At 41.9% G+C, this 24792-nt stretch overlaps 1 protein-coding gene across 2 annotated transcripts in view; it reads right to left on the bottom strand.

The window, feature by feature from the left end:
- PTPN2 (protein tyrosine phosphatase non-receptor type 2) overlaps positions 1–24792 on the bottom strand; it is a 2647405-nt gene that overhangs the window by 1502327 nt on the left and 1120286 nt on the right. For both annotated transcript variants that reach the window (XM_044067190.1, XM_044067189.1), the window contains exon 4: positions 776–874. In XM_044067190.1, the coding sequence (XP_043923125.1) occupies positions 776–874 (99 nt within the window). The remainder of the gene's footprint in view (positions 1–775; positions 875–24792) is intronic.

The following is a 24792-nucleotide window of genomic DNA, read 5'->3' as shown; positions in this document are numbered from 1 at the left end:
AACTTCTGATGTAAAAGCTTTAATGACAACCCCTAAAAAACACCAAGTCCTAGCCCATAGCCACAAGTTTTGACCAAAAAATAAATAAATAAAAAGAATTTTTTCTCACAAAAAAAATCTGTTTTAAAGTCATTTCCCACAGAGAAACATGACCAACAAAATGGCAGATCTGAAGTAAAAAAAAATCTGTGACAACCATTAAAAATGTTAGTTCTAACCTTTACCAAATATTTCTAACAAAATAACTTTTCCTTATAAAACATGATTGTGTGGAAGGTTTTTCTTAAGGAGGTACTTACCTGCACAGTCTTGGTTAACTGACAGTAGATAATGCCAAGCCTGCAGAGAAGCACACGTCAACAAGAAAGTTCTGAAGTTTTGGCATCATAGCCACTGATTTTCCTCAAGCTATACAGTGGCTAAGGTGTGTGGAAGTTGACCTAAAGCTCTGGAAAGCTAGCTGGTTGGGCCAATCCTTAGCTGGACATACACACAGCTTAGGCTACCGCAACAGTGATCTAATGATGAACATGTACCACTTATCAGTATTCTTTTACACTTCACCCATGCAAGTTTTAAACCTCTCCATCCTTAATCTGAGTTTAACCAACATGTACTAGGTTTCCAGTATTATTTATAAAGTAAATTTCAAATTGTACCTTAAATCCTGCAATATTACTGTGCTTATTACTCCTCAGAATAGAAGTTCAGATGAAAATAACTTGCTAATGAAGCTTCACATAAATATCTACCACTCACTGTTAAAAGCACTCACCGAATCTTTTTCAATGATTCTGTTAAGCATCACAATTGCTTTGCTCATTTGTTCCCACACCATCAACCAGAAATGACCACAAGTTGTTGAAAGCGGGCCCTATAAAAATCAAGACACAATGAAATAAATAACGTAAAGCCCCTACATTCAATAGGTAACTATTCTAAACAGAATTATACCAAATGGATTCATTCACATTCTCATTTTAAACATATGCTTTCTAAACTTAAATGCCACCACCTGTGAACACACTAGAGATGAAAATGTGGACTAAAAAGTCTTTGTGAGACCCTGCTCCAGCTGAGTACTCACCTTAATGTAAGATCCTTAAAATAGAATGAAGTACTTCAGCATTTACATATAACACACAGTCTACTTGAGAATTTGAAATGCATCCTATCAAATTTCGACTTGTCAGTCCTAGACATTTTTTTCTATTAGTCAGGTAAACCTAGTATGTTTAGGTGTCTCTTTTCAGTGGCAACCCAGAGGCAGCTTCTGCGTAAATGATATGCTTGGATTCACAAAGCAGGTAAATACAAACTAAGGTAATTAAACTCAGAAATGAAGGCTGAAGCATATCAGCTTATAGCCTTAATTATCAGAATTTAAGAGTCAGATCTGTCAGTAAAGACTGCAGTGTTTGAAATAACCACATCAATTAACTGAAAATAAAGTCCTTACAAAAATGCACAAAAATTCATGTTAGAATATTCTGTTTCTATTTTTTTTTTTGGAGAAAAAATAATGGAATACTGAGTAAGCACAGTGAGAAAACAGTGTAAACAGCATTTAACCCCTTTTTGTGAGTGGAGGCGTTTTATCCCCACATACCATCCCTCTAATATAGAACAACTCCAAGATAAGAAAAGTCTGAATACTTGGATTTCCTCTTCTCTACATGTGTTATGCTGGAGATTAAATAAATTAGTTGAGGTAGGGGGATAAAGACCTCGGACATGGGTCATGCAGAGGGGTTTACTTCTCAATACAGAAGATTCTTCCAGGTGGTGAGACACTGTTCAGATATGATGCATTTCAACACAAAGAAAATTAGTTGAAGTTGGACCTTCAACATATGGGTAGCGTAATATCTTCAATATCCTGTGTTGAAAAAATAATTCCAAGCAGTAAATGTCGAAAAGTGCTAATATACCAACAATAGCAACAGGATGACAGTGTTGCCAAGAAAAACACCGCTCACACAGTTCAAAACGATTTAATAATCCAAAAAGACACGACACGTAACAAGAATATCCAGGACAGTGATGGTTAAGCGCTTTCATCTGCAACAGACAGATTTCATCAGAACCATGAGTGCTCCATACGTAAAACATTATATAGCTTTTTTGGCGCCAATTGTAGATGAAATAAATGAATTGATTAGCCTATTGCATATAGTGTTAAATAATTAAATAATTAAATAACCATAACAGTGTCAACAGCTTCATCTTGCGTTCTGCATACCTAATGTTACATTCATAATAACATCCAATACATATTTGTTCTACATAATACATTATACATACACAGTTAAAACATACACAGTTAAAACATGTGGGTGTGATGTAAAATAAAGATCTAAAAACCTAAGAACCAAACGGCAGGTGTAAGCCTGATCAAATTTCCTCCTCAAATGTGCCTATAGTATTCTACTAATATTGAGTTAGAAAACGGAGTGTAATGCCTATATAGACCTAAATGGTGAAAAATACATATAACAGCATATCTAAAATGCCCTAAGCATATATAAAGTGCTGTATTATAATCTTTCTGAGTTAAAACCAATATAAAAATAGTTGTTGTTATTTATATAATAAATAATTATTATTATTTATATAATGAATATATTAAAAATATATATATATAATAAATATAATAATTATACAATTGTGTGTGTTTAAAATATGTAAAAATGTAATTGATGATACTGACAAGAATTAAATGCATAAATAGATACATGAAAATGTGTACATTGCAATGGTGCTCAACTGTCCATAATCAGGAAGGGTTTAATACTAATGTGATCATTTAGACCAGGCTTGGTCGTGGCATCACATAGTATTTGCCATTTACTTTCTAATAAAGCTAAATGACATTTCCAGTTACCTTCAGTAAAAGTGTGTTCAATAATGTCTATGATACTAAAACGGAATGAATGTTCAATACCCTTGTCTAGAATATGTCTACTTAGAGCGTTGTTAGGATCTTGTTTCCTTATCCTATATGTGTGCTCATATATTCTAGTCCTAAGTTTCCTCTCCATTTTTCCAATATAATAAGCATCACATACTGTACAGGTAGCAATATACACTATTCTCGAGGTATTACAATTCCCCCCTTGGCTGTATAAACTATTAGCTGTGATGTTCTTTAGCTTTACTACCTTAGTTTCATTGATGAACTTACATTGCTTACAAGCACCACATTTTCTAGTGTTTTTTGTTCTTACTGCCTCTCTAGGATAATTCTTTCTCATTTCTAACATCCTTTTGATATTTTGTGAGGTTTTATATACAAATTTAGGTTTAAATCCTACAAGTTTAGCAATATCTTCCGTAGTTTTGAAAATGTTCCAATACTTCAACAAAATCTCTTTCAATACATCTATATAGGGACTATAAGTGAGTACACATATACAGCCTCCTAGACTATTGTTCTTCGCCTTACTAGCAAAGGGTTTACCCAATAAGGGTACGAACTTGTTGTCCCATTCTCTCATAACATAATCTTTAATTGGTATAATCAAATCATCAGGGTACCCTCTGTTGGAAAACATTTCTTATATTGTGTTTAACTCACATTCCATATTTTCCCTATTTGATGACATACGGGCCGCACGTATACATTGGCCCTTGAAAACATTTTTAAAAATATACGGTGGATGACAACTATCATAAAATAAATAATCATTCGAAAAAGTTGTTTTCCTAAAAATCTTAGATTGAAATTCTGTACCAGTAGAATAAACATATGTATCTAAATAAGCAATGCCTTCAGATTTCATGTTATATGTAAATTTTAAAAAATCAGTGGTATTATTCAAATACTCGATAAATTCTTGTATCAATTCAACAGGTCCATTCCATAGGACAAAAAGATCGTCCAGGTACCTGGTGTAGTGTACTATATACCTGTAATATTCACTGGGAAAAATAAACTGCGATTCCCATTCAAGCATCACCATATTAGCAAACACTGGGGCACAAGACGCACCCATGGCTACCCCTCTACTCTGTTTAAACAGTTCCCCTTGAAACTGAAGATAATTATGGTCCAAGACCAAACCCATCATATCTACTATCAAATTTATTCTCTCAAAACTCAGCCCAGAGAATCTCTTTAAGCTGTTGAAAAAATAATCTAATCCTTTCTCCCTGGGGATACAGGAGAAAAGATCAACAACATCAATAGTTATAAAGGTTAACTCTTGGTGCCAAATCATGGGGGTCAATTTGCTCAGAAAATTCCAGGAATCTTTAGTGAGATGTTCAACATTATTGTACACGTGCTTAGTCCATCTATCTATAGTAACACATATGTTATAAGTTTTTGACTTAGAGCCAGAAATTATAGGTCTGAAAGGGGGTTTGTTAATATTCTTATGAATTTTGGGTATCCCTATAATTGAAGCCATCTTGGGAAATTCAACCCTGATAAATTCATATGTTTCATTAGTAATCCTGTTGTCAAGCAGGAATTCCTCGATGGCAAGATCAATGCGTTTGTACCCAATGTTCACCTGGTTAAGGTACACCTCTTCATAGTTACCAGATAGATGTAATATATTCATTATTTCTTGGTTGTAGTTTACAGTGTTATACAACACAATCCCACCCCCTTTATCAGGCTTCATGACCCTAAGGTCCTTGTTATCTATAACTTTTTTCAAACATTCCCTTTCTAACACAGTTAAATTATCATGATGCCCTATGGGCAAGGGTAATAAATTACTTTTAATTCGGTTTTCAAGCCAATACATATCATGTGCTACTAATTTTTCATATTGTGGGGTGATACCCTGGAACGTAAGTACTTTTTCTCTTCAATAAATCAACCTGATGGCCTAATAGTTGCTCATTTGTACCATCCTTGTTTGTATCCTTATATTGTATAGCCAAGTTCATTCTCCTACAAAATAATTTAATTTCTTTGAGCAGTAAATGTCTGCAATCAGGTTAGTATAAAGACATTTCAATGCCTGCATGTGCTCAAGCAACTTCACTTCTTCCACTGAGGAACATTCTTGGCTAAGCCTTAATAGGCTGAAGCTTCCCACAAAAATGATGTACCATGCAGGTTATGGCACTACATAGGTGAATTCTTCCTAAGTTATAACACACTGAGCTATACTTTAGCAAACCTAAAATCAAGCATGTAACCAAGCATAGTAGGATTGTTGAAGGAAGGGCATCTTTAACAGCAAAGCATTTCTGTCTTAAATGTCTAAAGTTACAGTGTATATGCACTCAAATCTACTACCTAGCCTTAAAATTAAGTATTTTAACAATTCTTCATAACACGAGTTGTATACCCTGTATACCCAACAGTTATCACCTTGGATTCTTTGTGGACAGATGTCAAAGCAGCCAACCCATGACAGCTTTGGAGAATCCTGCCCTGCTTTTGTAAATGAATATTTAGAAGTGACTAAATAAATGTGGACATATTTTGCAAAGCATCAGCCTCACACACACCTTCTGCAGACACATTCCTGTAAAGCAACTACAGCCTTGGTGGAGGGTACCTGAACCAGCCCTTGCGGTCTTCACAGACTTCTCTTAACAGAAATAAATGTCATTCCCTCTCCACAAGGACAGGGACCATTTACCCAAAGGTACATACAGTTTATCTTTTACAAGAGAAGTAACGCACTGATCTGCTTTTCTGTAAGAGGAAGCCTTTTCAAAATCATATCTAAAAATGCCTGCACTCAACCAAAGTATTCATAATCCCTTCAGTATTATCCTGTCTTAGGAAATGTACAGATCAGAAGGGAGTGCTTCAACATTCGCTCGCTGATGTAGTTTTGGGCACAAAAGTAACAGTAGTTATTTTTTGGGGGGGGGGGGCTATCTTTGTGGTAAACAACAAAACCTTAAAACCTATGAATGCAAATCTTTCTAGTAGAGGTGACTGTTACCAGGAAAAGTCTTTCAAGACACAAATTTACTTCCATTTGAATGAAATGGCTCAAATGAATGCAAGGTCATCTTCTCTAGGACAACATCCATATTCCACACTGATGCAATATTCCTTCTTTATGGTCTTAAATGTAAAATTCCTTTCAGAAACAGCAGTACCTACAGTGAGTTAGCTTATGGGGTTGGGCTAGACAAACATGTTGCCACACCTGGGGTAGAAATGGGTAAATAGGCTACTACTAGGCAGTAGACTGGTTAATTCTTTTTGAAGACTAACTACTGCAATCCCAGTGAGACATCTAATTACTCACCCTGTCAATAAGGGATAAGGGACCTAGGCCTAGGGTAAATTTATAGTACCTCATTTATTCAACTAAGATATATTTGAAGATGGTGAGGAATGTGCTTTGCTTTACATAGAACAAGAATTTGTTCCAAAGGAGGGAATTATTGGGAGAGGTATCTGTCATACCAACAAATCTTACTTATGCTGCAACACAGATTTAGGTCCGTTAATCTTGTATTTGTGCTGCTACCTGTCTTACAAATATCTTTTATGTACGACTGAGTCACTTACAGCTTTGTAGACTGTCCCATAAGAGTGTGGAAAAGGCAAAGAAGAGAAAAAAAGAAGTTATGTACTCACCATAACGTTCAATGTTTGTTGTCCATATTCTCGCCTTCATTCTTGATGGCTGAGTTCAGAACCGAGCATCAGTTCCGACTCAGCCACATACTAAGGCTTGAGAGCTTTCACTGGCTCGAGGCTACACCCTATCCCAAGATGCCTAGCGACAGTTACCAAGATCTCGTTTGTAAGAAAACCAGTCACTAGACTATTTAACCCACTATGGTAAATACAACCAAAAAACCTTCTGCCCATAACTCATGAGGCCCGAAGGGAATCATAGAACTCATAGCCAATTTCAAAAAATTTCCTCTCGATCTCCCAGGAAGGGGGAAGGAGAGTGGGATGCAAGAATGAAGGCAAGAATATGGACAAAAAACATTGAACATTATGGTGAGTACATAACTTCTTTATATTATCCTTATCTCGCCTTCACTCTTGATGGTTGGGACAGCGTCCCCAGCACCTTCTTCTTGGGTGGTTCAGTGGAACCAAAGGATGTCCTGTTCTGGGAGGCCACGTCTACTTTGTAATGAGTGGTATGAGGGTTAACCCAAGTGGCTGCAGCACAAACTGAATCCAAAGGAAGTCTGGCTTGAAAGGCAGTGGAAGTAGACATAGCTCTAGTTGAATGACCTTGAATTTTCCCTGGCAGCTGCTTGTGCTGAGAGTTATAATCATAAGTAATAACGTCTGTAAGTCATTTAGATAAAGTAACTTTTGAAACTGAAGTCCCTCTTCTATTTTCTGAGAATGAAACAAACTGACAGATTTTCTAAATTCTTTAGTCCTATATAAGTAAAAACGTAACTGCCTATAGACATCCAATTGGTGAAGCTTGCATTCTGCCTTGTTGCCATGATTGGGAAAAATACAGGTAGCGCAATACACTGATTTAAATTAGACTCAGAACATACTTTTGGCAGAAAAGAAGGATTTGTCCTGATAGAGTGACTGTCTTTGTGGAAGATCAAATAGGGAGGACAGATGGATAGAGCTTGCAATTCTGAAACCCTCCTAGCGTAAGTAATGGCTGTTAGAAAGACTGTCTTCCAAGTTAAGAACTTTAGTGGACAAGATGAGGCTGTTTTGAATGGAGGGAAAATTTAGATCCCAAGGAGGTGGTGGCTTTCTTATGGGAGGTCTTTAACAGGAATGTACCTCTCATAAAAGCTTTGCATAATCTGTGAGACATAATACTGGATCCCATGTCTCCTACATGGTAGTTAGATATGGCAGCTAGTTGTACTCGTATCATGGCTGCAGCCGCACCTTGATTAAATGTTTCTGCTAAAAATTCAAGAATTGCTGATATAGGGGCTGTAAAGGGGTCTACACGTTTTTTGTCAGCCCAACAAGAAAATTTCTTCCATTTGCTCACATAAAGTTTCCTAGTTGTATTCTTGTGCAACGAAACCAGAATGCGTCACACTGCTGGGGATAATTTTGGAAGCTTGGCTAACATGGGAAGTGGTGCAACCATGTTGTCAGCTTTAGGGTTTGAATACAAGGGTGGAGCATTCCTGACTGATGAGTCAGAAGATCCGGTACTGGGTCCAGGATCCAAGGCTCCTCCTGAAGATGGGGCCATAGAAAGGGGAAAGTACAGTTGTGTACACTTACCATAAATGTAGATGTTCGAGTGTATTCACTGTTGCAGTCATTACATTAGTGTAATCTGCTGGCAGGTTGCCCTCAGTTGGCCTGAATATCAAAGTCTTGGGTCCTGCATCAATTGCTGTCTCCTCTTCCATGACGTCAGGTCATCAGGGGTATAAAACATGCAGCCGATGCCATTTTATTCAGTTTTTCCTGCCCCAGATGTCAGGTGCCCCCCAAATGGGGAGCAAATATATATATATATATATATATATATATATATATATATATATATATATATATATAAACAGCGATATACAAGTAAATGCATTTTTAGCAACATAAACTTTACCTTCATCTACAAGCAAATACACCACAAAGGCTTTAGAATATAGTGAAGGAAAGAGAAGTTCTAGAAAAAAAGAGGGAAGGTGGGTGGGTAACCCGGACTGCAACAGTGAATACACTCGAACATCTACATTTATGGTAAGTGTACACAACTGTACTATGTTCTTCGTGTTTCACTGTTGCAGTCATTACATTTGGGTAGAATCCCAAAGCTATGGATGGAAGGATGGAGCTAAATAGCATTAGGAACGGCTATAAGGCCCTGCAGAACTGCAGTGGCAAAGTCTGCCCTGGACTTAGAGAAGAGAGGCAAATGATAACACTTGGTAAAAGTATGAACAGAGTTCCAAGTAGCAGCTTCTAGAATGTCTTTGGTTGGAACTCCTCTGAGAAAAGCTGCTGAGGTAGAGGCAGCCCTGGTGGAATGTGTCCTGATTCCCTTGGGCACTGGTTTACCATGATGCAAGTAGCAGAAACGAATGCAGTGGCTTATCCACTTAGAAATAGTCTGCTTTGATAAAGCTTTCCCATCTGATCCTGCAGCAAATGCCACCAGTAGTTACTCCGACTTTCTTAGAGATCTGGTCCTGTTTAAGTAGAATCTTAGTTGTCTGTGTATGTCCAATGAATGCAGAATCCGCTCCCCCTTGTTCTGCAGATCTGGGTAAAATGTTGGCAGGTGAATAGTTTGGTTAACAGCCACACTGGATACCACCTTAGGCATAAAGGAAGGGTTGGTCCTGAGGGACACCCTATCTGGGTAAAATGTAATAAAAGGCTCCACAGCCATGAGGGCCTGTAGTTCTGAAACCCTTCTTGCTGAAGTGATTGCCAAAAGGGAAGCTGTTTTCCAAGATAAAAACTTTATATCCGCTGTAGCTGCTGGTTCAAAAGGAGGCAGGGTGAGTTTTTCCAGCAAAAAATTGAGGTCTCATGTAGGAGCTGGTGATCTTCTGAGAGGCCTTAAATTTTTGGCCCCTCTAAGATAGTGTTTTAGCAGAGGATGAGAAAAGATGGGAGGCTCCGTATTGTAATGAGCCGAGATGGCAGAGGCATGGATCTTTATTGAAGAAAAAGATAGGCCCTTGTCAAGCATCTCAGTCAAGTATTGTAAAATCTGAGGAATATTTGGTTTTGCTGTGTCCGTTCCTTGTGCCTGGTTCCAAGCACAGAATCTTTTCCATTTATCAGCATAAGAATTTCTAGTACTAGGCCTTCTGGCTTCCAAAATGATATCCATCACAGATTTACTGAGAGGTGGTGTTTGAATAATTACATGATCAGCCATGCTGCCAGGTTCAGAGTTTGGAGCTGAGTGTGCAGAATTTGACTGTTCTGCTGAGACAGTAGATGAGGTATTTGAGGCAAGTACCAAGGAGGGAGCTGAGACATATTCCTTAGAATTGGGTACCAGTGCTGGCGAGGCCAGTCCTGAGCAATTAGGATCATTTTTGGTTTTTCCTGTCTGACCTTTAGTAAGACCTTGGGGAGAAGAGGCAGAGGAGGAAAGGCGTAGACTGACAGATTTTTCCAACTGAAGGCTAGGGCATCCACTTTTCCATGCTTGTCTGTGATAAGTCCTTGTGCAGAATTTGTCCAGTTGATAATTTTGGGGAGAGGCAAATAGATCTATGTCTGGGCTCCCCCATTTCTGTGTTACCATGCTGACTTGTGGATCCAGTTTCCACTCGTGAGGGTCCATAAGATTTCTGCTTAAGTCGTCTGCCAGAGTATTTTGTTTTCCTGGCACGAATTGAGCTTGAAGATGTACTTGGTAAGTCAAGGCTGTGTCCACAATGCCATGGCTAGTCTGCAAAGGGGTTAAGAATGTGTACCCCCCCCTGCTTGTTTATGTACCACATAACCGTGGTGTTGTCCGTCTTAATCAGCAGTTGTCCTGGATGAAGTAAGTCCATGAAGGCTGTCAGGGCATTCTGAACAGCTAGCATCTCTTTCTGGTTGATATACAGATGCATTTGTTTAGGGTTCCATATGCCCTGAATGCATCTCCCAGCCATGTGGGCCCCCCAAGCATAGTCTGATGCATCTGTTGTTAGGGTTTGGGTGGCAGGGGGTAGACTTAAAGACCGTCCCTTGTTTTGGTGACATGTCTCTGCCCACCAAAGAAACTCCTGTTGTAGGCAAGGAATGAGAGGAATCACCGTTTCCAGACTGTGACAATGCTGACTCCATAAACTTTTTAGATACCACTGAAGTTTCCTCATATGCAGTCTTGCATACGGAATTAGTAGAATGCAGGATGCCATGAACCCCAAAGCCTGCCGAATTTGTCTTGCAGATAACTGGGTTTTTGTTGCCATCTGTTTGAAGTATATAGTCAGTTGCCTTTGTTTGTCTGGTGTAAGGTAAGCCATCTGGGCAGTTGTATACAAGCTTGCACCCAGGAGTGTAATTTTTTGAGAGGGTACCAGTTGTGATTTCTTTTCGTTTATTGCGTACCCTAGGCATGTTAGAAGCCTTTTTGCAAACGCCAGATGTTGAAGAAGAATGTCCTTGTTTTTTGCTTGAATAAGACAGTCGTCCAAGTAAGGATAGATTTGTATGTTTCTTTGTCTGCAAAATGCAATTACTGGTGCCAGGCACTTTGTAAAGACCCTGGGCGCAGTAGATAAGCCAAAGGGCAGTGCAGAAAATTGGTAATGCATGAAACCTGCCTTGAAGCAGAGGTATCTTCTGCACGATTCCCTTATTGGGATATGCAGGTATGCCTCTTTTAAGTCTAGAGTCACTAACCAAGCGTTCTTGCCCAGCATGGGCAGTAGCTGTTGTAAAGTCAGCATTTTGAATTTTGGAATGTCCAAGAACGTGTTCAAAATCGATAAGTCCATTACTGGACACCAGGCATTGTCTTTTCTGGGTACCAGGAACAGTTTTAAATAAAAACCTTGTCCTTTTTCCTGTTCTGGTACTGGTTGAATAGCCCCCAAATCCATGAGAGACGTAACTTGTTTCTGAACCTCTGCCCATTGACTTTGTGGCAGATCTGGCCAACCGTTTGGAATTGGCAAAGTATGGAAATGAAATCTGTATCCCTGGGATACTATGTTTAATACCCACTTGTCCTGGGTAATTAACTGCCAATTTTGAGCAAGAAGTGCTAATTTCCCCCCCAAGGGGGCTGTCAAAAGATAAGTGCTTGGTGATGGTAGAGGGAAGTCATTGAGACTGCTTACTGTAGGGTTGTGCTTTGTTTCCTCCAGATTTGGAGGTAGAGGCACCCCATTGCTTTGACCTGTAAGAACCCTGTGTTTGGCATTTAGAGCCTTTTGAGCACCTGGATTTGCCTTGAGAGGCTCTGTTGGACACAGGAAAGGACCAGTTTTTAGTAGGCCAGTGCCTACTGAATCTGGGTGGCTGCACTTGTAAGAAATCTTTTACAGTTTGCATAGATTTAGCTTTGTCTTCCACTTTCTTTAAAACCTCTTCTGCCTTATTACCAAACAGAGTATCATGCTGCAAACGGGCATCCAACAATTTAGCTTTAACATGATCAGGCAGATTTTGCTCCTTGAGGCAGGCATGCCTTCTAATCACAGATCCAGTAACTGCGGCCCTGCAAGAGGCCTCCAAGGAATCAAAACCACATTGCAAAGTATGCTTTCCAACCTGTTCTGCTGCATGCAATAATTCCTGTAATTCTTTATTTTCCACACAACCAGAAATCAACATCATTTTCTGTTTCACTAGGCCCATAACATGCTGTTGATATTTAAGCATATGAAACTGGCAGTTTAAGGCCCTAATTGCCAAGGATGCAGATGTGTAAACCTTCTTTCCCCATCTATCCAGCACCCTGGAATCTCCATCAGAGGGGGTAGGATTTTTGGCTGTAAAGACCTTTACACCTTTGGGACCCTGTGGGATAGTTTCAGGATCAGCAGCAGGATTTTTGAATAGAAATTTGTGGGAGTCAGGAACCCTGTAATATCTGTCTGGCTTACTAGGAGCCGGAGGTAGGGAATCAGGAGTCATGCTTGATTCCGAAAACACATCATCAACAATGTCTAATACAGGAGGTATAGCGAAAGGCCTATGCTGAGAAAGAAGAAGGAAATCCCTAAGCCTCTATTTTGATTCAGAGAAATCCTGACCCTCCTAATGAAAATGTTCCCTTAAAGTATGCAAGGTTTCTCCAAAAGAATAATCCTCAGGAGGAGATGCAGATGGAATGGATTCTTCTGCATCTGAATCCTCATAGGGTGGTATAGAAAATTCCTGATCAGAAGAGGAATCAGAAGAAATAGAAACCTGATCTGAAGATTCATATTCAATGTCTTGTCTAGGCCTCTTAACGGGGAGGGGGGGGGGATTGGGAACCCCTGATCAAGATAATTAAGTCCTCAGCCATTTAGATCATCCGTTTTTTAAGCATAGGGCCCTGAGCAAGTGGCTCATGCGTCATTTTTTTAGACTTAGAAATTTATTTTGTTTTTGAAGCTGGTGTTGGTTTTATATAAAAATGTTGAGGCCTGAAAACACCCTCAGAAGCCGGTGCCTGCTCAGCGGCTCCAGACCCATCCGAGGGAGAGACATCCGCGGGTTCAATACTCTGAGAATCTCGCGGCATACCGGACTCCACAAGGGTCTCGGTAGAGGCCTGCGACTCAAAAGTAGCGGGTATCAGGGGCTGCAAAAGCGCCTCACTGAGTACCGGCGACTGGCTTAGGAGAAGCTTCTCGTCGGTTTTGGACCTCGACGGTCTGTCTCTGGCTTTTTCTTTGCTTTTTTTGTGTACTCCGGTAGTCGGATTGCTATCCGACGACATTTCATGGTAATTAAATCTGGAACCAATATATTTTTAAGCAAAATATACAGACACTTAATAGTGCATTGGTTAAATTTAGCACAAAACCGACAGCAAGGCACGTTGTGATCAGGGCCTAGGCAAGGAATACAGTACAAATGAAAATCCTTATGAGGCATTTGCTTCCGACAAGTAATGCGACTATTAACTTTTACTGACATCAGTAAGGAGCAAGAAAAAGTTTCCCCAGTGGGGTACTTAGCTTTAATTGAAGACTTCGGTTCTGAAACTCGAATGCGAAAATTTCAGGAGTCGGCCGACCAGCACTTGCGAACTGCTTCTGCTTCGGGCACTGCGCAGCAAGAAAGACTGAATAAAATGTCATCGGCTGCATGTTTTATATCCCTGATGACCTGACATCATGGAAGAGTAGACAGCAACCGACGCAGGACCCAAGACTTTGATATTCAGGCCAACTGAGGGCAACCTGCCAGCAGATTACCCTAATGTAATTACTGCAACAGTGAAACATGAAGAAAGTACAGTTGTGTATCTACCATAAATGTAGATGTTCGAGTGTATTCACTGTTGCAGTCATTACTCTTGGGGTTATCTTGCTGGCAGGCTACCAAAGTCTAGGTCCGGTATCGGTTGCTGTCGCCTCTTCCCTGACGTCAGTGCGCCAGGGGTATAAAAGATGCAGCCGACGCCATTTTCTTCAGTTTTTCTTGCCCCAGATGTCAGGTGCCCCCAAATTGGTAGGCTGAAAAATATGCCAATAAAAATGCATGCACACAAATAACATTTCCTTCATCTACAAGCAAATACACCAAAAAGGTTGTATAGGATAGAGAAGTGCAGAAAAGCCCCAGCAAAGAAAAAGGGGGATGGTGGGTGGGTAACCTGGACTGCAAAAGTGAATACACTCGAACATCTACATTTATGGTAGGTACACAACTGTACTATGTTCACCGTGTCTCACTGTTGCAGTCATTACTCTTGGGGTGAATCCCAAAGCTGAGGATGGGTGGCTGGGCTAAATAGGATTAGGAGAGGCTATGAGGCCCTGCAGAACTGCAGTGGCAAAGCCTGCTCTGGACTTAGAGTAAAGAGGTAAGTGGTAGTGCTTTGTGAAGGTGTGCACTGAACTCCAGGTTGCAGCCTCTAAGATATCTTTGATTGATACTCCTCTGAGGAAGGCTGCTGAAGTGGCTGCTGCTCTGGTGGAATGAGGCCTAATGCCCTTAGGCACTGATTTGCCATGTTGAGAATAGCAGAAATGGATGCAATGGCCTATCCATTTAGAAATAGTCTGTTTTGAGACAGCCGTTCCTTGTGATCCTGCAGCATATGCCACTAAAGGTTCCTCAGTCTTTCTGAAAGCTTTAGTTCTTTCCAAGTAGAAGCGTAATTGCCTGTGTATGTCCAAAGAATGCAGAATTTTCTCACCCTTGTTCTGTGGATTTGGATAAATGGTAGGCAAGTGAATGGTTTGGTTGAGGGCCACACTGGTCACCACCTTAGGCATAAATGTAGGGTTTGTCCTCAGAGAAATCCTGTCTGGATGAAAAATGATGAAAGGTTCCACAGCCATGAGTGCTTGTAACTCCGAGACTCGCCTTGCAGAGGTTATTGCTAGGAGCAGAGCTGTTTTCCAGGATAAGAATATTATATCAGCTGTTGATGCTGGCTCGAAAGGAGGCAGTGTGAGTTTTTTCAAAACATAATTGTGGTCCCAGGCCGGAATTGGTGCTCTCCTTGGAGGCCTAATGTTTTTGGCCCCTTTGAGGTACTGCCTTATTAAAGGATGAGAAAAGATAGGTGGTTCCGTATTGTAATGGGCTGAAATGGCAGAGGCATGAATCTTAATTGATGAGAAAGAAAGGCCTTTGTTCAGCATCTCAATTAGGTATTGTAAAATCTGAGGGATATTTGGTACACACGTGTCAATGCCTTGTTCCTGGTTCCAAGCACAGAATCTCTTCCATTTTTCTGCATAAGATTTTTTTGGTACTGGGCCTCCTGGCCTCCTAGATAACATCCATAACAGCTTTTGAAAGAGGAGTGTTCTGAATGGCTACATCATCCGCCATGCTGCCAGATTTAAGGTCCTAAGTTAGCTGTGCAGGATCTGATTGTTTTGTTGGGTCAGCAACTGAGAAGTTTGGGGCAATATCCATGCTGGACCTTGAGATAAGCTCTTTAGGATTGGGTACCAGTGCTGGCGTGGTAGTCTGGTGCAATCAGTATAATTTTTGGTTTCTTTTGTCTGACCTTTAGGAGTACCCTGGGAAGGAGAGGCAGTGGAGGAAAGGCATATACTGGTAGGTTTTTCCAGCTGAAGGATATGGCATCCACTTTCCATGCTTGCTTGTGATAAATCCTTGTGCAAAATCTCTGTAATTGGCAGTTGTGAGGGGAGGCAAATAGATCTATGTCCGGGCATCCCCATTTCCTTATTATCATGCTGAAGATTTGTGGATCCAGTTTCCATTCTTGGGGATCCATGAGGTTTCTGCTTAGTTCGTCTGCCAGAGTATTTGTTTTTCCTGGCAGGAATTGTGCTTGCAGGTGAACTTGAAAAGCCAATGCTGTGTCTCATAAGGTCATTGCTTGTCTGCAGAGGGGGTAGGAGTGTGTACCTCCCTGCTTGTTTATGTACCACATGACCGTAGCGTTGTCTGTCTTTATCAGTAACTGTCCTGGATGAAGCAAGTCCTTGAAAGCTGTCAGGGCATTTTGAACAGCTAGCATCTCTTTCTGATTGATGTGAAGATGCATCTGGTTTGCAGGCCATGTGCCCTGAATACATTTTCCTGACATATGGGCCCCCCCAGGCATAATCTGATGCATCCGTTGTCAGTGTCTGTCTGGCTGTGGGTAAACTGAATGGCAGACCCTTGTTATGGTGACAGGCTTCTGCCCACCATCAAAACTCCTGTTGCAGGCAGGGAATGAGTGCTATTACTGTCTCCAGGCTGTAGCAATGCTGAGTCCAAACAATTTTTAGATACCATTGTAGTTTCCTCATATGCAGTCTGGCATATGGAATTAGTAGAATGCAGGATGCCATGAAACCCAAGGCCTGCAGGATTTTCCTTGCAGATAAGTGGGTTTTTGTTGCCAAATTCTTGAAGTAGTCAGTTGCTTTTGTTTGTCTGGCGTGAGATAAGCCATCTGGGCAGTTGTATTTAAGCTTGCACCCAGGAATATTATCTCTTGAGAGGGCACTAGTTTTGATTTCTTTTCGTTTACTGTGTACCCTAGGCCAATTAGTAATCTTTTTACAAACACCAGATGCTTTAGAAAAATGTCTTTGTTCTCTGCTTGAATTAGGCAGCCATCCAAGTGAGGGATATATTTGAATTCCTTTTTGTCTGCAAAACGCAAATACTGGTGCCAGGCATTTTGTGAAGACCCTGGGCGCAGTAGATAAGCCAAAGGGCAGTGCAGAGAATTGGTAGTGCATTGAGCCAGCTATGAATCTGAAGTATCTTCTGCAAGATTGTCTGATTGGGACATGCAGGTATGCCTCTTTTAGGTCCAAAGTTACGAGCCAAGCCTTCTTGCCTAGCATGGGCAGTAGCTGCTGTAGTGTCAACATCTTGAATTTTGAAACTTCTGGAAACGTATTTAGTATAGACAGGTGCAGTATTGGTCTCCAGGTTTTGTCCTTTCTGGGTACTAGGAAAAGTCTGGAGTAAAATCCTTGCCCCTGCTCTTGTTGTGGTACTTGCTGAATGGCCCTCATGTCCATGAGGGCTGTAATTTGTTTTTGTGCCTCTGCCCATTGATTGTGTGGCAGGTCTGGCATACCTTTTGACCTTGGCAGAGTGTGAAAATGGAACCTGTAGCCTTGGGACACTATGTTCAGGACCCATTTGTCTTGGGTAACCATTTGCCAATTTGATGAAAAAAGTGCTAGTTTTCCCCCTAAGGGGGCTGCCAAAAGAAAAGTGCTTGGATCTGGTAGAGGAAAGTTATTGGGACTGTTTCATGTAAGGCTGTGATTTGTCTTCTCCGCTTTTGGAGGTAAGAGCACCCCATTGTTTAGGCCTGTATGAACCTTGGGGCTGAGATCTGCCTCTGGGATGCCTGTATCTGCCTCTTTGTGGTCTGTCTGACACTGGAAAGGACCAATTTTTAGAAGGCCAGTTCCTGCTAAACCTGGGTGGCTGTACCTGTAAGAAATCCTTGACTGTCTGCATGGATTTTGCTTTATCCTCCATTTTTTTTCAAAACCTCTTCTGCTTTAGTACCAAACAAAGTATCATGTTGTAATGGTGTATCTAATAATTTTGCTTTAACATGATCAGGCAGATTCTGTTCCTTTAACCAAGCATGCCTTCTAATAACAGAACCTGTAACAGCGGCCCTGCAAGAGGCCTCCAGTGAATCATAAAGTACAGTTTTGTACCTACCATAAATGTAGATGTTTGAGTGTTCACCCTGCTGCAGTCATCACACTTTGGTTATCCTGCCATCAGGCGGTCCCGCAGTCGGCCCGAATTCCAAAGTCTTGGTCCGGCGTCGGTTGCTGTCATAGGGGTATTTAAGAGGCATCCGACGCCATTTTCTTCAGTTTTTCTTGCCCCAGATGTCAGGTGCCCCCAATAGGTAGGCAAAATATGCATATATATAGTTATATAAAAATCAAACAAAATCCTTAGGCACAAGCAAATACAGCCCAGAGGTAGTACAGGAAGAAGTGGTAGAGATAAGTTCAGCTAGTTCAGAGGGGATGGAGGGAGGGTAACCTGGACTGCAGCAGGGTGAACACTCGAACATCTACATTTATGGTAGGTACAAAACTGTACTATGTTCATCGTGTTACCCTGCTGCAGTCATCACACTTGGGTTGAATCCCAAAGCTAAGGATGGGAGGTGGAATCAAACAGGGTTAGAAGAAGCTAGTAGGCCCTGCAAAATTGCAATGGCAAAACCAGCTCTAGTCTTAGAGTATAGAGGTAAATTATAGTGTTTGGTGAAGGCGTGCACTGAACTCCAAGTAGCAGCTTCCAGAATGTCCTTGGTTGGCACTCCCCTGAGAAAGGCTGCTGATGTAGCTGTAGCCCTGGTGGAGTGAGACCTAATGTTAGCAGGTACTGGTTTCCCATGATGTGTGTAGCAGAAACGTATGCAATGTCCTATCCATTTTGAAATGATCGGTTTTGAGATAGCCTTTCCTTGTGATCCTGTAGCATAGGCTACAAAAAGCTGGTCAGTTTTTCTGAAAGCTTTAGTTTGATCCAAGTAGTAACGCAATTGCCTGTGAATGTCCAAAGAGTGCAGGAATCTTTCTCCTTTGTTCTGGGGATTTGGGAAGAAAGTGGGCAAGTGAATGGTTTGCTTTAGGGCCACACTGGATACCACCTTTGGCATAAAGGAAGGATTAGTTCGTAGAGAGACTCTGTCTTGATGAAAAATGATGAAAGGTTCCACTGCCATTAGTGCCTGTAGCTCTGAGACTCTTCTAGCTGAGGTTATTGCTAGTAGTAGGGCAGTTTTCCTTGAAAGAAATTTTAAATCGGCTAAAAAAGCTGGTTCAAAGGGTGGCAGTCTAAAGTTGAGATCCCAAGTAGGTGTTGGAGCTCTCCTTGGTGGTCTTAAGTTTTTAGCCTCTCTGAGGAACTGTCTTAGGAGTGGATGTGAAAATAAAGGAGAATCCGTGCTGTAATGCGCTGAAATTGCTGAGGCGTGGATCTTAATAGATGAAAACAAAAGTCCTTTGTGTAACATCTCAGTCAAATATTGTAGAATCCGAGGGATGTTTGGATCAAGGGGGTTTAGGCCTTTAGCCTGGTTCCAGGCGCAAAATCTTTTCCATTTGTCTGAATAGGTTTTCCTGGTGCTGGGCCTCCTGGCCTCCAGAATGACATCCATAACAGCTTTGGATAAAGGTGTTGGTTGGTTGTTTAGGTAATTTGCCATGCAGCCAGGTTTAAAGTCTTGAGCTAGCAGTGTAGAATCTGATGGTCTCACTGGGTGAGCAGGTGAGGAATTTGTGGCAAAATCCATGGTGGGTTGTGGGCCATATTCCTTAAAATTGGATGCCAATGTTGGCGTGGCCAGTCTGGTGCAACAAGTATCATTTGTGGCCTCTCTAATCTGACTTTCAGCAGTACCTTTGCTAGAAGAGGCAGTGGAGGGAAGGCATAAACTGTTAATGTTTTCCAACTGAATGAGAGGGCGTCCACTTCCCAAGCTAATGGATGGAAGGTCCTTGTGCAAAATTTTTGAAGTTGGTGGTCGTGGGGGCTTACAAGCAGATCTATGTCTGGGCGTCCCCATCTTTGAACCATCACTGCAAATACCTGTGGATCTAGTTTCCATTCGTGGTGATCCATGATGTTTCTGCTTAGGTCGTCTGCCAATGTGTTTTTCTTTCCTAGCAGGAATTGTGCTTGTAATTGAACCTGGTAAGAGAGTGCAGTGTTCCACAAGGTCATTGCTTGCCTGCACAGAGGTTAGGAATGTGTGCCCCCTTGCTTGTTTATGTACCACATAACTGTGGTATTTTCCGTCTTTATTAGTAGTTGTCCTGGGTGTAGAAGGTCCTTGAAAGCTGTTTGGGCATTCTGCACTGCTAGCATTTCTTTTTGATTGATATGCAGGTGTCTCTGATCTGTAGTCCATTTGCCCTGAATGCACTGCCCTGCCATGTGTGCTCCCCAGGCATAGTCCGTTGCATCTGTTGTCATAGTTTGCCTGGCTGTGGGTAAAGTGAAAGGCTGACCCTTGTTGAGGTGACATGCCTGTGCCCACCATAGAAATTCCTGTTGAAGGCAGGGAATGAGTGGTATCATTGTCTCCAAGCTGTGCCTGTGCCGAGTCCATACACTTTTCAGGTACTATTGTAATTTCCTCATATGCAGTTTTGCAAATGGTATTAGAAGAATGCAAGATGCCATGAATCCCAAGGCCTGCAGAATTTTTCTTGCAGGGAGTTGGGTCTTTGTTGCCATTATTTTGAAATATTGAAACAGCTGTCATTGCTTGTCTGACGTGAGGAAAGCCATCTGGGCCGTTGTATTCAAGCTGGCACCCAGGAATATTATGTTTTGTGAGGGTACTAGTTTTGATTTCTTTTCATTTACTGTGTACCCTAGGCAACTTAGAAGGTGTTTGACAAATGCCAGATGCTTTAAAAGACTGTCCTTGCTTTCTGCTTGAATAAGGCAGTCGTCCAGGTATGGGTATATTTGAATTCCTCTTTGTCTGCAGTATGCAATTACTGGTGCCAGGCATTTTGTGAAGACCCTGGGTGCAGTAGATAAGCCAAAGGGCAGTGCAGAGAATTGGTAATGCGTTGAACCTGCAATGAAGCGGAGGTATCTTCTGCAATTTTGTCTCATAGGGACATGCAGGTATGCCTCCTTGAGGTCCAAAGTGACTAGCCAAGCATTCTTGCCCAGCATGGGAAGAAGCTGCTGTAGTGTTAGCATCGTAAATTTTGGTACTTGCAGATAGGTGTTCAGAATTAAAAGATCCAGAATGGGTCTCCATGCTTTGTCCTTTCTTGAGACTAGAAGAGTCTTGAGTAAAAACCTTGTCCTTGCTCATGTGCAGGTACCTGTTGAATGGCTTTCATGTTCATGAGAGCTGTAATTTGTTTTTGTGCCTCTGCCCATTGATTTGGTGGCAGGTTTGGCATTCCTTTGATCCTTGGTAAGGTATGAAAGTGGAATCTGTATCCTTGGGAGACAATGTTTAGAACCCATTTGTCTTTTGTGATGATGTGCCAGTTGTCTGTAAAAAAATGCTAGTTTTCCCCCCAAGGGAGTTGCCAGGAGAGATTTGCTTGGTAGTTTGAGGATAGAGTCATTGTATTTGTCTTCTGCTAGACTGCGGCCTGTCTTCTCCTCCTTTCTGGGTAGCAGAACCTCATTGGCGAGGTTTGTAAGGGCCCTGTGACTGGCATCTGCCCCTTGGGCATCAGTATTTGCTCCTCTGTGATCTGTCTAAAGCTGGAAAGGACCAGTTTTTTGTTGGCCAATTTCTGCTGAAACGAAGGGGTTGTACCTGCAAAAAATCCTTGACCGTTTGCAAAGACTTTGCCTTATCCTCCATTTTCTTTAAACCCTCTTCTGCTTTGACACCAAATAATACATCCTGCTGTAAAGGTGCATCCAATAATTTTGCTTTAACATGGTCAGGGAGGGTTTGTTCTTTTAACTAAGCATGTCTACGTATGACAGAGCCAGTAACAGCTGCTCTACAGGAAGCTTCCAATGAATCAAATCCGCATTGCAAGGTATGTTTGCCCACCTGTTCAGCTGCATGCAAAAGATCCTGCATTTCCTTGACTTCAGGCTGTTCTGAATGTGTGCTCATTTTTTGTTTTAACTGAGACATCAGGAATTGTTGATATTTCAGCATGTGAAACTGGCAATTTAATGCTCTCGTAGCCAGAGTTGCTGAGGTGTAAATTTTCTTTCCCCATCTATATAAGGCTCTGGAATCCCTTTCAGAAGGCACAGGATTTTTAGCCATAGAAGCTTTTGCTCCCTTAGGACCCTGGGAAATTGTTTCTGGGTCAGCTACAGGGCTTTTATAAAGGAATTTGTGTGAGTGAGGTACTCTGTAGTACCTGTCTGGTTTGGCTGGAGCAGGAGGTAGAGAGTCTGGATTTAAACTAGACTCCAAGTAAACATCATCCACAATATCTAAAACAGGAGGGATAGCAAGAGGTCTGTGCTGGGGTAGTAAAAGGAACTCTCGGAGCCTTTTCTTAGAATCTGAGTAATCCTGGCCTTCCCAGTGGAAATGTTCCCTCATGGAATGCAAGGTTTCCCCAAAGGAGTAGTCTTCAGGGGGAGAAGCTGAGTTAATGGAATCTTCAGCCTCAGAATCCTCATAAGGTAGAAAAGTGTAATCTGTTCCTCAGAAGAATCTGAGGAGAGAGAAACCTGGTCAAAGGATGCATAATCCTCCTCTTGTCTTGTTTTTTTATCAGGAGGGGGATGGGAACCCCTGATAAGGGTAATTAAATCTTCAGCCATCTTAAGCATCTGTTTCTTAGGCATGGGGCCTTGAACTGTAGCCTGAGGTACAGTTTTCTTTGGTTTTAAAGGAGTTTTAAGTTTAGCATAAGATTTAATGGTGAGTGTAGTCGGTTTAAATACACCTTCTGCAACCGAAGGTGTTTGTGTCTAGTTCTGCTCCGGTGTCGGCAGAAGGCTGCGTAGGCCTAGTGGACTCCGCTTGGGAATCCGCAGCTGTCGGGTTCCAGTTCTACAGTCGTCAGGGGCTGCGTAGGCGCCTCACTGAAAACCGGTGAACCGGCGACAGGCCCAACTGAGGCCTCGGTGTCTGACTTATTCCTAGGCTGCCTGTCCTTATCCTTGTGATTTTTATGAGTGGCGGTCGTCGGCTGCTCCGACAGCATGACATAATTAAATTTCCTACCAAAGTAATGCCGTGCGAAGTCAAAACGGCGTTTGATAGTTCATTTATTAAACCTAGCGCAAAACCGACAAGCTGTGACGTCGTGGTCTGGGCCTAGGCAAGGAATACAATAGGAATGGAAGTCCTTATGAGGTATTTACTTCCCACAAGAAATGCAATTGTTAACTTTTTCTGACATCGGACTGAGGCAAGAAAATGTTCCCCAACGGGGTACTTAGCTTTAATGAAGACTTCTGACTAAAATTCATATCGAAAATCTCAGGTGTCGGCCGATCGGCACTTGCGAACTGCTTCTGCTTCGGGCACTGCGCGGCAAGAAAGACGGAAGAAAATGGCGTCGGATGCCTCTTAAATACCCCTGCAGCACTGACGTCAGGTAAGAAGCAACAGCAACCGACGCTGGACCAAGACTTTGGAATTCGGGCCGACTGCGGGACCGCCTGACGGCAGGATAACCCAAGTGTGATGACTGCAGCAGGGTAACACGATGAACATCCACACTGCAAAGTATGCTTTCCCACTTGTTCAGCTGCATGCAATAAATCCTGCAATTCCTTGTTCTCTGAAAATTCAGTATTTGTCAACAATTTCTGTTTAAGCAGTGACATTAAATATTGCTGATATTTAAGCACATGAAACTGACAATTTAAAGCCCTTACAGCCAGGGTAGCAGAAGTGTAGACTTTTTTCCCCATCTGTCTAGAGCCCTAGAATCCCTATCAGAGGGGACAGAGTTTTTTTGCAGTGGAAGCTTTAACTCCTTTGGGACCCTGATATATAGTTTCTGGGTCAAGAGCGGGGTTTTTATATAGGAATTTATGAGAATCCAGGACCCTGTAGTATCTGTCTGGCTTAGCAGGTGCAGGGGGTAAAGAGTCAGGGGGACAGACCGGACTCTGGAAATACATCATCTACAATGTCTAGAACAGGTGGAATAGCAAGGGGTCTGTGCTGAGGAAGTAGCAGAAAGTCTCTGAGCCTTTTCTTAGATTCAGAATAATCTTGGCTCTCCCAGTGGAAATGCTCCCTCATGGTATGTAGGGTTTCCCCAAAAGAATAATCCTCAGGAGGAGAGGCTGAAGGAATGGATTCTTCAGCATCAGAATCCTCTAAGGGAAACATGGAGTAATCCTGTTCAGAAGAGGAATCAGAGGAAATTGAAACCTGATCAGAAGAATCATACTCTGTCTCTTGCCTAGGCCTCTTATCAGGAGGGGGATGGGAGCCCCTGATCAAAGTAATTAGGTCTTCGGCCATTTTGAGCATCTGTTTTTTAGGCATGGAAGTCTGAGTAGGAGAATGCTGTACTTGTTTCTTTGTCTTTAGAGCTGCTTTAGTCTTTGTCTTTGAAGCTGAAGATGGCTTAATATATAGTTGTGTAGGTCTGAAGACACCCTCAGAAGCCGATGCTTGCTCAGCGGCTCCGGACCCATCTGAGGGAGTGATTTCCGAGTGTCCAATACCTTGAGTATCCAGAGGCCCAGTCGGCTCCACGTGGGAGTAGGAAGCGGCCTATGGCTCTGAGGTAGCAGGCGCCAGGGGTTGCAAAAGCGCCTCACTGAGAACCGGCGACTGGCCTAGCAGAGGCCTCATCGTCGGTTTTGGACCTCGGATGCCTATCCTTATCCTTGTGTTTTTTGTAAACTCCGGTTGTCTGCTGGTCCGACGACATTATAAAATTAAATCTCAAACAGTGGCCCCTGGCAGCTAATTTTAGAAAAGGAAGAACTCCTTTGGCATGTGAGAACGGCAGCGTACACTTATCCGGGCTTGAATGAGGCTATTGCCTTGTCTTGCATCCTTAGATTATTAGCCATGAGGAGATAAATTAGGTTTGATTTTAACCCTCACTGATTCCCTTGAGGTCCATTTGGTTGCTTAGGGGCATCCTACTCTCTTGGATGTCTGTCCATATTTTGTAGTTTTACAGCTTTCACCACTGCACAATAGGTTGTTTATTACTACGTATTTTAGTTAGGCTCAGGCAGCCTTTTTTAGGTGACCTTCATGCGTTTTCTGATTTTATGTTGGGGGGGGGGGGGGGAGCTTCACTATTGTATTATTTTTAAATTTTATAAGGCAACACTATCTGATGAGTAAGGATTGTTTTCCTTCTGCCATACTA

The sequence above is a fragment of the Protopterus annectens genome, chromosome 3.part1, assembly GCF_019279795.1.
Source record: "Protopterus annectens isolate FY-2018-M chromosome 3.part1, PAN1.0, whole genome shotgun sequence".
Classification (NCBI taxonomy): domain Eukaryota; kingdom Metazoa; phylum Chordata; order Ceratodontiformes; family Protopteridae; genus Protopterus; species Protopterus annectens.
Note: the sequence above shows the minus strand (reverse complement) of the source record. Positions and strands in the feature narration are given on the sequence as shown.